We start from the raw sequence: 12,501 nt of genomic DNA on the forward strand, positions 1-12,501 counted from the left end.
TGGTGTACTGCAGAGGTATCAAACTCACTAGAGTAGGGAATTAGATTAAAAATAATTGGGAAATGTTTACTGAAATAAATAAAAATATAACATAACATAGATAATGTTAGTTTTTGGTTTTTTAAAGTCACTATGCCTCTCTGGCAGAGTATGACACCAAAGGTGTGTAGCATCAATTGTGCCATTCTGAGAATTGACAGTGCACTCCCCAAGGCTGTCTGGGGAGCCTGCCCTTTCCTGTCCTGCTTAGAGAGTGCTTCCAAGTTCTTGGGCTTCCTCAGGATTCTTTGATTTTTCCTGAAGGTGCTTCTGGGGCTGTGCGGGCCTTTGATCTATTTCTGTCCTCCCTTCCCCCCAAAGAATTCTTCTGTGGGTTGGGATGATTCCTTAGGACGTGGGACCAGGGGGTGGAGACTTCCCGAGGTAAGTTTCCAGTGGAGCCTGGGAGAAAGGCAACAGGAAGACGACTCGAGTGGATCCTAGAAGTGACTTTGGGAAAATATTTAGCCAATTCTGTGGGAGTTCTGGGAAGTCTCCTCTCTTGCTTGCTCCACTACTAACCTATGTGCCTCTTGCTTAAAATAGCAAAGGGAAAAATTCAGGAGAGCACGACATTTGCATGTGTAGAGATCCCATGACAAAGCCGTGATAGATGGAGTGGTACAATGGCAACAAGCGCTAGACTGGGCGTCTGAGGAGCTGGGTTTGAATCTTGCCTCTTCCACTTATTACGTGTGACTTTGGACAAGTCATTTAACCTTTGAAGGCCTCAGTTTCCTCATCTGTAAAAGAAGGGGGTTGAACTAGATGGCATTTCAGGGCCCTTCCCATCCTACATGTGTGACCGCATGAAGTCAAGGAAAGACTGATGTCTAAAAGCAACAACAAAACCTCACTTAGGGCATATGGAGAATGGAGGAAGTGTAAGGAGGTAAGCCAGCCAACCAGAGGCAAGAGGGAAGATGAGAAAGGCAGAGGGGAGGAGCCCTTGGGAGCTGAGATCTCTGCTGAAGACAGATTCCAAGGGCGATGGAGAACCCAGGGTGTCCATTTCAGCAGGTACGGAGGGGAAAGGGAAGGGAAGGATTTAACGAGCTACAATCCCATCTCTTGCCTTTGCTCCAGACTGACAAAGCTTTCTATGGCACCTCTTCCTTCTTTCTTTCCCCCGGCGGTATTCCTGAGAACACAAGTGTCTCATTCCTCAGACAGAGGCTGCTTATTTCTTGGTTTGACTTTATAGTTTTATGCCTACCACCATTTCCTGGTTTGACAGTTCCAAATTTTGATAACGATCATTTCAGTAGCAAGTTTCTTATCCCCGTATTCTGATTGGAGCTGACTTAAATGATCCTCTGTCTAGATTCCTGTCCTCAGATTACTGCCCATTCTCTCTAAACCTATCATGCCTTCCTGCCTGGATTCCTGACTCCTGAGAGCTGCCTGTCGCCCTCCAAATATCATCTGCTTCCCTACCTAGTTCTTGACCTCTGAAGGCAGACTGCCCCCTCCAGACTTCACCTGCCTACTTGGATACCTGACTTCAGATGGTTGCCTGTCCTTTCCAATCCTCATATGCTTCCCTACCTAGACTCTTGATGTCCTGAGAGTTACCCACTCTGTTTAGACATCACCATCTTTCTGGAGTCCTGACCTGTGGGAGCTGCCAACATTCTCTAAACCTCATCTGCCTACCTGGATTCCTGATCTTTTTTTTTTCTTACCTCTCTTTTCCTCTACAACAGATGCCTGCCTACCTTTTAGGACCTTACCTGACTACCTGGACTCTAGCTTTCCTGGCTGTCAGTAACTCCAGACTCCTTAACTTGCATGGCAAAAACCCTGACTCTTCCACAACTCTGAGTCTCAATCCCCTCACAACCCTTCATGAAATCCTTACTCCAATCAGAACTGGAAGGGATCTCGGAGGACATTTAGGTGAAACCAGACCCGAGCAGGAAACCCACTGGCAAGATCTCCAACTCCTTGGCAACCTTCTGTGAGAGGGAGGCAGTTCATTCTCCGTTTGTACAACTTTAATTTTTAGGATGTATTTCTTGATAATGAGGTTAAACCTACCCCTTGGTAGCTTCACCCATTGATCTCAGTTCCTCTCTTTAGAACCAACGAAAATGTATTTCAGCCCTCTTTCACTTAACTATCTTTCAGATACTTGAAGACAGTTATTACACACACACACACACACACACACACACACACTCTTCTATGTTTTTTCTCTAGGCAGGTTCCTTCCCCCGATCTTCGTATAGCGTGGCCTTTAGTCACCTCACCATTCTAGTCACGACCATTAGGATGTACTTCATCTTGTCAATATCCTCCTGAGGTCCAGCACTCCAGAAGAGCTTTAACCAGGGCAGACGATAATGGGACATCCATTTTTTTTTGTTTTGGACACTATCTCAGCACAAGCTAAGTTGGCACTCTCTTCTTTGAGCGCTGAATCACATCTGACTCATGTTGAATTTTCAGTTCACCAAAACTCCCCGGGTTTTCTTTACACAAACTCTTGTCTAGTTTCTCCTTTTAGATGCTTTTGAAGTGGATTTTTTGAGTCAGAGACTTTCTATTTATCTCTATTAAATTTCATCTTGTTAGATTTGGCGCATTATTCCATGCTGTTGAAATCTTTTTGGATCCTGATTGTCATCCAGCACATTACTTATCCCTCCCAGCTTTAGGTCATCCAGAAATTTGATAAGGGTGCCATTTATGCCGTTATCTGGTTGTTGATAACGTTGACTAGAACTGGGCCAATGAGAGAAGTTTGGGCTTCTCTCTTCAGATTGATATTGATAAAAGGATAAATAAAAAAAGACCATTTATGAAATGTCCTATTAACTACTGAGCCAAGCACTGAAGATGTAAATAGAAGAATAAGACAGTGCCTGCTTTCAAAGAGCTCACAGTCTAATAGGGAGAGACAATACATATGGGAGGTTTTAGCTGTAAGTCAAATGGAAAGGCCCAGTGATCTTTGGGGTACAGAAGCAAGAAAACTAGTTTTACATCTTCTTCAGTGTGATTCCCATCAATAAAACTGCATAACACATCTCCAAAGCCATCTTTATCTCCTCTGCTGTGTTGCCTCCTATACTGATTTGTAACAAATATTATGACTCCTATTTCTTCAGCATTTTATGGTTTCCTAAGAACCTATTTTAGGATCACAAGATTTTAAGGGTCAGAAAAAGTATTTTACAAATCATATGATCCAATCCTCTCATTTTACAGATGAAACTGAGGCCCAGGGAGGTTTACAAAACATTTGGCTCTTACCCTGTGATGGCTAGGGTATACAGACCATTCCTATTAAGTCCACCTTTCAGATACTCAAATGGATCTATGATCTCATTGTTTTGGAGTTCTCTCCAGCAATCCAGGTCACAGTCCATTCGTGGCTACCCGTTTTGTGTGATTCTTGCTTATGTTTTACCAAAATTCCTCACAGGGGATTCATCTGACATCCTGGAGGCTTTTCTCAATCTCTTCTTCTATCATAGGATTCCCATGAAGCTCTCAGGCTGACCACCTGTCATCTCTCATTCCTGCCATGTAACTGGGCCATCGGCCCTTCCTATTATACAATACCTTGTTGATTTTTTTCTCCTTTGGAGTGCCTTATTGGTTATGTGTTGCAGCCAGTTAGCACTCACCATGGGCCTCTCCATTGCATTTTGTGTGCCACTCATCTTTAGATCTTCAGAGGCAGTGGTGTTCTGCCTCACCAGGGTATTGTAAAATTGGTAAAATGTTTGCATTGACACAATGGACCTTTGCTTTCACAGGAAGTTTAAAGTCACTAAAAGAGATTTGAAGTTTTCTGATAGCAATTCAGCCTATGCACAGCTATAAACACACACACAGCTACAATTAAATCTTACAACGAAAGATGATGAACAATTAACAATAGATAGAATAGATAGAACTTTAAGTTTTGCAAAGCATTTGACAAATGCTGTGTCATCTGATTCTCTCAAACATCCTGGAAAGTATTATACCCATTTTTCCAGATGTGGAAACTAAGGCAGACAGAAGTTAAGTGAGTTGCCCAGGGTCCACAGCTAGTAAGTATTTGGAGCAGGATTTGAGCTCAAGTCTTCCTGATTCCAGGTCCTGCATTCTCTCTATTGTGCCGCCAGCTGTCTAATAGGATTGTCTCATAAAGCAATGGAGGGTAAAAACCAGTTTAAAGAAAACTTAGAAAGCTATCAAACTAAGCAAAGTCATCCCAAAGACATTAATGATGAAAGTGGAAGGAGGACTACAAAAAAGAGACAGAGAAACAGAGAGAGGGAGAGGGAGAGAGAGAGAGAGAGAGAGAGAGAGAGAGAGAGAGAGAGAGAGAGAATGGGAAAAATTTGGAAACACCATTTCAAGAAACTGCTTCTCCATGAAGGTTAATGGAAGCAGTGCACCCAGATCTTAACCTCAAAGTATTGTGTGCTTATAGAAGGGGTAGAAATGTCATAGAGAGAACAAAGACAGGAAAAGCAGCTGCATTGGACCAAGAATATATAAAGGTAGTCTGTGCTGGAGGTAATACAATGGTGGGAGCAGTATACAAGTTATCCAAAGGGAGGAAGTTGTGGGAAAAAAATCTCCAACCTTATAAATATTGAAAAAAAAATGATTGAGGAAACATCAATAATGACTGACCTTTCTCCCTACTCTCCCATCTATACAAAATTAAATTCAAAAAGCTTTTATTGTCCCCATTGTACAGATGAGGGAAATAAAATGGATTGTTGAGAGGACCTATCCAAGGTTACTTTGTAGGTCCAGGGCTAGGATTCAAGTCTGTGCCCTTTAACTCCAAATCCAAGGTTCTTTCCATCACAATGTGCCACTTCTGATAAGCCAGGATCTTAGGGTAGGTCCTTGAGAGGAGTGGTATAATTGCAGACAATCATCTGCTTTTCAAACTTTTAGAAGTGAAACCATGGAAAAAACCATTTTACTGCCATTGGTACCTGAGCAGATCTGTTTCCGAAAACCTTGTCTCTGTCTCCAGACCTTTACCTTAGAGTTTATCCCTTATTCAGACTTAGTTGTTTGCTGACATCCCAGGAAGGGGCTTCCAGCAATTTCCCCCCCTCACCCCAATAGATTGCCTGCCCCTTGGCTGGCAGCAAAGCTAATGATGGGGAAAGAGCACACGGCTAAGCTGGAGGACACGGTCTAGAGTTTTCAGACAGTACCTGGGATGCACCATCAGTCTTTAAGCCCCTGGCTTTCCATCATCTGGGACTTGAGAGCCTGATGATGATTGGAGTTCAACTTAAGATAAGTTCACCTAGTCCAAGACCATTTGCTCCTGGTTCTTGGTGGACTCGTGGTTTCTCTGGGTGGGGCTCTTTCTTCCATTGTCGCCCTCTGGGCCTTCTTGACTTGTGCCATTCTTGTCAACATCCAGGAGGGCAGCCCCTGGACAATGGATTCTAGGGTCATAACAAATTGTGAATTAGATAAAAATACATGGACTCCTTCCATGGAGATGGTGATTGAGTGGTGGCAAAGGAGGAAGAAGATATTAAGAATCACAGAGTTCTTACACCACCTGCCAACATTAACTTAGCCATTTGATACTCTAAAAGTACCATTTCTATTCCCTAATCTAGTGAGTCTCCATCTTGACATTCTTACCCTAAATGAAACCAGAAGACAAAAAAAGTGTAAGTTTCTTGAGGGCAGGGATTATTTAATCTTTGTATCACCAGCACATTGCACAATGCCTGACCCATAGTAAGCTCTTAATAAATACCTAATTTTTGATAAAGAAGTTAAAGCTATATGGAAAGATGACTCAGACATTCTCCTCATGAATGCAGACATTAATAAATGAGTTGGCTTCTTTTTGTGAGCAAAAGCAATCAGAAATGTCTCTTCATGAAACATTTTGGTCACGTTGCCTTGTGAGCGCCAAGAAAACGTAGCATGCCACATCCCGATAAATCATCTCAGCAGATGGGCTAAACCAGGGTGGGGGTAACTGACAGGTCTCAGACCTGTCGGTGATTAATTCGTATTGGATGTTGACCACATCAAGAATGCACGACAGTTGATCTTGACTGTAGGGCAGGAAGGCAGCAGCTATTGTTAGAAGACCCAAAGAAGGCACCAGCCTCTCTTCCACTCAAAGGCTGCCTGCCTACAGGCAGCAGTTAAGAACAGAAAGGGGCTGGTCTTGTCTGGTGTCAGGCCAGCAGCCCATCGTTCTCTGTTGGTTGAACTGTTTGTTTTTTGAAAGCTTAGGGGAGCAAGAGAGCCATGTGAGAACCCCTGTGTGGCTGAGCAGTGTAGCTCTGGGGAGCTTTCCTTGTGTTTCTGCATTTCTCTTTGTAGCATGTATCTGTAGGAAAAGTCTTTCTCATTGGGTTGTGCTATAAACTGCCTGAGGAATTAGGCCTGGACCCTACTAAAGAGCTGTTTCAAAATGTCATTGTCAGTTGCATCCATAACAACACCTTCTACATCATTCTCTGTTCTTAATAGTCTGAACATTTAGAGATGGAAAGCCCTTAGAACATGGAATGGAAAATGTCAGAAATGGAGGAAACCATGGGCATAGAACTTAGAACCTTAGTAGGTCTAAGGGTAGCTTAGAGCATAGAACTCAGGATGTCAGAACTGGGAGATCTTGGAACACAGAATACAGACTCCTGTCCCCTGAAGGTGATCGAGGAAAGTCTGGAGAACTACCTAGCAGTGATACACAGTGACTGACATATCATTAACATTTAATAAATGCTTATTGATTAATTGATGCTATAGAGGAGGTTTCTATATTGGATGGTCTCTTACAGATGAGGCTGGGGATGCCTCCTACCCTCTAGGTCACAGGAACCCTTTGGGATGAAGGGAACACAATTGTTCCCTGTCTGCTCCTGATGGTATATGAAAGCACCATAGAGTGGGGAGCACTGCCTTTGAAATGATTCATCAGAATCAAAGAAGAGTCCAGGGACAAGGCCGGTCTGTGTTCAGCCCAGTGTTGTTCTTCCTACTCCAGCTAGAGATAAGAACGGAGGCAGGGAAATGCCAAGCTCCAAAGTGGAAAGACCCAAACAGAGGATGGGGTGGGGGGTGTCACTGAGTGGAGTCTGCCCAGAGCATTTGGCCTTCACGACGACAACCCAGATTTCAGGGTGGAGTCAAGAAGGGTCAGCAATTCCGCTGACGACTCACAGGGCCTAAGTTGGGGGTAGAGAGGGAAACTAAAGTAACAAAGAATCTATGCCTGCCCTCTGACTCTAGAGCTCCTACCCACTCAGAATCCATTGGAAAAACTCTAAGAAGCGTCTGTGTGCCATAACAAGAGGACCATGTGGGCAGAGACCAACTGGCATTTCTCCAGACCAATTCTACACAACCAACCACTGCTTGGCATGGGGAAGAAAGAAGGGAGAAGTTGATAAGGGAGAGGGTTTTTTTCTGGACAGAATAGGTAGGATGTCTGTGCATGTTGACATTTGACAGCATGCAAATGAAATGCAAATGAGCATGCATGCTTATTCTTGAGTAAACAATTAAGGGACTTTTTGATCAAGGTAGTTTAGTAGAAGAACAGATTCTTCTGAGGGTTAGCAAACATATCTTGGTTGACCGAAATTCACTAGCCCAGTTCCAGATATGGAAACTGAGTCAGCAGCAAGCTTGGAGTGAGACCTCATAGATTCCCAAATCATTCACAGACTCTCAGGCTCTTGGAATTGGTTGGGACCCTGGAGGTCAGGTAGGCCAAACAGAAATCATCTTCAGCAAGTCTGAAGTAAGTGGTCATCAGCCTGTCCTTGAAAGCCTCCCATGAGGGAAGCCCCCACTCTGTGCTCCTTTGTTTCACCCGTGGAGAGCTCTAATTGTTAGAGGAAACCTGTCCTGACATCAACCCTACCCATTTCTCTTTGGTCTGCCTTTTGGGGCCGTGCAGAACACATTCCTTCTTAGTCCTTCTAATAGTCAATAAGCATTTATCAAGCACCTACTATGTGCAGGCACTGGGAAAACAAAAAAAGGCAAAAATTAGGTCCTACTCTTAGGGCACTCCCAGTCTGATGAGGGAGACAGTCTGCAACAACTATGGACAAACCAGATATAGACAGGATTAAGTGGAGATAATCCGCAGAGATAATCCCTGGCTTGTCCCATGTTGGCCAGGCTTTGGTGAGAGCCCTGGGCCCTCGATGGGCGTGGGGTGGTGGGAAGGTCCTTCATCACCTATATTCCCCTGCCGCCCACCCTGTGAGCACATCTGACCTCAGGCACCCATTGTCATTTCTCCTTCTGAGCACCGATAGGGGGTCACTGTCTCCAGGCAAGCACTGGCAAAGGCGAAAAGGCAAAGCTGTGCAGAACATCTTCATGGAGAGGCGTTGTTGAGCAGCCAGAGTACATGGTTGCCTCTCCCGCAGCCGTGCACGTGTGCTTCAAAGGAGAGATGCCCGACGGGTCTCGTCCCCACCTTGCAGAGAGGGGTGACAGACAGGAGGGCATTTGCCTGTGCTACACGTCCTTAAAAAGCTGGTTCAACGGCACTTCTGTGTCACTTGTGCCAGCAGAGATATTGATAGAGAGCTAGACAGTGTCAAAAAGACCTGAGTTCAAAGCCATCTTTAGGGACTTACTTAGCTGCGTGACACTGGGAAAGTCACTTAAACATTCTCAGCCTCAGTTTCCTTATCGGTAAAATGGGGGTAATAATAGACATACGTCTTGGATTGTTGTGAGGATAAAAGGAGATGATATTGGTAAAATGCTTTGCAAACCCCAAACGCTAGTTATTGTAATCTTCTTTAGGTTCTCTCTACGGGGCTAGCTTTGCCATCCAAAGTCATGCAGGCTGTTACAGGCTTAGGAGAACTTTAACACACAGTCCCTGCCCTCAGAGAGCTTACAGTCTAGACATGGCATGCAGAAGCCATGATATAAAAAAGTAGATAATCAAGAGCCTGGGAAAGATTGTGAATGCCCTGTAGATGCTTAGAGAAGGGAGGCATTAGTCAGATAAGGCTTCCTGGAGGAGGTGGAGTTTGTGTTGGGCCTTGAAGGATGAGTGGGGTCAGGGAACAGGGCTAGACCAGTTTAACTGGTCTATATAGCTTTAACTTTAACTCCTTGTGCACAAGGGCACAAGGAAGAGATAAGCTTGAGTAGAGCTGAGGGTGCCTGGGCAAATGGGAAGTGAGGTGGGAGAAGTTGATTAAACACATTGGAGAAGGCCCTGAATGCTAGGAAGAAAGTCCTGGTCTAGATTCCGTGGGTGATGGGGAGCTGCGCTGCGTTCCCTCAGCTGATTCTTCCCATTGGGTGCTGTGATTGGACAGAGCAATGATGTTTTCTTGTCCCTCCTCCCCCATCCTGCCCCCGTCCCAGAAAGGCGTGTTCCAGCTCTCCAATGAAGACTATTTCATTGAACCACTGGATGGAATCGAGCCCAGGGCTGGGGTGGCGCAGCCTCATGTGGTTTACAAGCGACAGATACCAGAACACCAGGAAGACCGGGCACATACAGGACCCCCCCTCCCCAGGGTCCTGGGCACATGTGGCATCAAAGGTACCTTTTTTTTTTTTCTTTAGAGCAGAGGGAAGAACACTGGAAATAGAAGCTTCCTGAGGGCAGGGACTATCTTTTACCTTTTACCTTTCTTTGTATCCTCTGCACTTAACACAGTGCCTGGCACATAGTAGGCACTTAATAAATGTTAATTGACTGACTGACTGATGAAAGTGACTTTCCCTCTTTTTCTTCCCGGCGCTTACTGCTGTCTCACATATTTGGTTTGGCCAAAAGGGAAGACCGAGAGACCACAGAGAAGTTGCCTTCTTTATTAAGGAATTGATGGTTTCCAGATGGATGCTAAGTTTCCCATCTGTGTGTGAGCCAGCCGCCTCAGTCGGTCAGGCCGGGGTCAGGAGCTGCGCACATTTCACCTCTCTCTCACCTCTAGATGTTCTTGCTCCCAGCCTGCCTGTCTCAGACTCGGGAGTGACCGTGACGGGTGACAGCCCCAAGGTGCTCAGGTGTCATTGCAGGCTGCAGGTGCAGCTTCACTAGACCCAGGAGTAGCATTGAGAGATGGTGCTGGGTGGGCGAAAGAGCCCTGAGATCACCAGCCCTCGGCGTGCCCTTGGGACCCTGGCATCCCATCTCTGGTCCTCACCTGTAAAATGAAAGGGCTGCGGTTAAGGTTCTTTCCAATTCTGTGGGTCTCTATTTCTGTGATTCTGGGTAATGCAGCTGTCAAGAGTATCATAGGATAATAATGATAATTATTATATCAATAACCATAGCTAGCATTTATATTGTGCTTTAAGATTTGCAAAGATCTTCTCTACAACCCTGGGTAGTAGGTGCTATCATTATCCCCATTTTAGATAAGGAAACTGAGGCACAGATAGGTTAAGTGATTTACCCAGAGTCATGCCACTAGAGTCTGAAGCAAGATTTGAATTCAGGTCTACCTGACTCCAAGTTCTGAGCTCTATCCACTGTACTGCCTAGTCACCCCAATCATAGATTCAGAGATAGAAGAGACCACTGAGTCACCTAGACCACCACCTTCATTTATAGGTGAGGAAACCAAGGCCTGGAGAAGTTTTGCAGTATCAGCGGCAGAGCTGGGCTGACTCCAAGTCTAACTAACACTATTTCTAGTGTTATTAGAAAGGGCATCAGACTGGGAGGCAGGAGGCCCAATCCTCCTGGGTCCTGCCCCAGTGAGTTGGGGGATCTTGGGCAAACCCTTGTAGGGGCCTCAGTTTCACTGGGTATGAAATGGAGCAGTTGGACCAGGTCATCCATTGTTGCCTCCGGCTCCAGAGTGCCGTGGGTCTGATTTCCTTAGCGAGCCATCTGGCCTATGGTACTGAATCCTCAACTGGCCGATTTGGATTTGGATAAGAACTCTCCTAAGGTCAGCGCAGCTTAGTAAGAGAGGGTGGGGGACCCTTGTACCACAGAGAGTCTCCTGGAAGGCGGAGGCGAGGCAGAGGGCACTGGGCCAGGGAGCATCTGCTGGCCCAGCCAGGAGAGTGGTTGCCGTGGAGACGGGAGAGCAGGAGGGATTGTGCTGAGGGCAGGTATCAGAAACTCTCCTGACAGTTCTCTGTCAGCATCCACTGCAGGTAGCCCTGAAGCTCATGGATAAAACCACTCATGGGGAGTTGGAAGACCTGGGTGTGAGTCCGGGCTTCTCTGCTCTGTGGCCTTGGGCAAGGCACTTGAACCAGCTCGGTGGTGGCAAAGTGCGTAGAGCACTGGGCCTACAGTCAGGAAGACCAGAGTTCAAATCTGGCCTAGGTGACTCAGTGGTCACTTCCATCTCGGAATCTATGATTGACGTTTATGTAGTGCTCTGAAGTTTGCTAAGTGCTGTATATAATTTTCCCATTTGTGCCTGTGAGATCTATTCTTATTCTCATTTTGCAGATGAGGAAATTGAGTGCAGTGGGTAGAGTGCCAGGCCTGGAGTCAGGAAGACTCAACTTCATGGGTTCAAATCTGGCCTCAGACACATACGAACTGTGTAACCTTGGGCAAGTCACTTAACCCTGTTTGCCTTAATTTCCTCATCTGTAAAATGAGCTGGAGAAGGCAGCGGCGAACCCCTGCAGTATCTTTGCCAAGAAAACCCCAAGTGGGGTCATGAAGAGTCCAGACGCAACGAAAAATGACCAAACAACAACCATATTTCCTAGTCATGTGACTCTGGGCACATCATTTAACTTCTAAATGACTCAAACAACTCCCTAATACTTTTCTACAAAGTCATGTAAGGGTTGTCTGTTAGCTAAGTCCTAGACAGTTGAGGGAGAGAATGTCCACACTGCACGTTCCCCACACCTCATACATCCTTTTCATATTCACCTTTATCTGAGGAGCCATGTTACAATGGGATGATACAAGAGACCAGAAGAGAGGGCATTTTAAAACATAGAGGTGATCCTTGAGTTCTCAGAGGCTTTGCCAGTGGAACATGAGTTCTAGAAAGTTCTATCAAACTGGAAAGTTTTTTTGGTGAGGGTGGGTCCAGGGCTGGACTGTCTGCTGTCCAAAAACTGGTCTAGCCCAGCGTGGAGGAGTTCGTCACCAGAAGATCCCCAACTGACAGGTTTTTAGGAGCAATGACTTCCCATGAAAGGCCCCATTCCCTCCTTCCCAGAAGAAATACCAGACCTCTCTCTCTCTCTCTCTCTCTCTCTCTGTATCTTTCTCTATCTCTCCCCCCCTCCACAGAATCTCCTGAGAACCAGGGGAAGTCAGAGAAGAGAAGGGAAAGGTGGGAGCAGAAGCAGCAACAGCAGAGGAAAAGGCGACTGCAGCAGCGCTCCATCAGCAAGGACAAGTGGGTGGAGACCCTGGTGGTGGCAGATACCAAGATGGTGGAGTACCACGGCTGGGACCATGTGGAGAACTACGTGTTGACAGTTATGAACATGGTAAGGGCTTGGGTTCTGTGTCTGGCTTCCTAGCCAGAGTATGCT

General features: G+C 45.8%; 1 protein-coding gene across 1 annotated transcript in view; it reads left to right on the forward strand.

Annotated features, from left to right (window-relative positions):
* Nucleotides 1-12,501, forward strand: part of ADAMTS7 (ADAM metallopeptidase with thrombospondin type 1 motif 7) — a 167,377-nt gene that overhangs the window by 24,094 nt on the left and 130,782 nt on the right. The window contains exons 3-4 of the mRNA XM_027840600.1: nucleotides 9,391-9,571; nucleotides 12,254-12,456. Of these exons, the coding sequence (XP_027696401.1) occupies nucleotides 9,391-9,571; nucleotides 12,254-12,456 (384 nt within the window). The remainder of the gene's footprint in view (nucleotides 1-9,390; nucleotides 9,572-12,253; nucleotides 12,457-12,501) is intronic.

This window comes from Vombatus ursinus, unplaced genomic scaffold, assembly GCF_900497805.2.
Source record: "Vombatus ursinus unplaced genomic scaffold, bare-nosed wombat genome assembly UNPS02014847.1, whole genome shotgun sequence".
Classification (NCBI taxonomy): Eukaryota; Metazoa; Chordata; class Mammalia; order Diprotodontia; family Vombatidae; genus Vombatus; species Vombatus ursinus.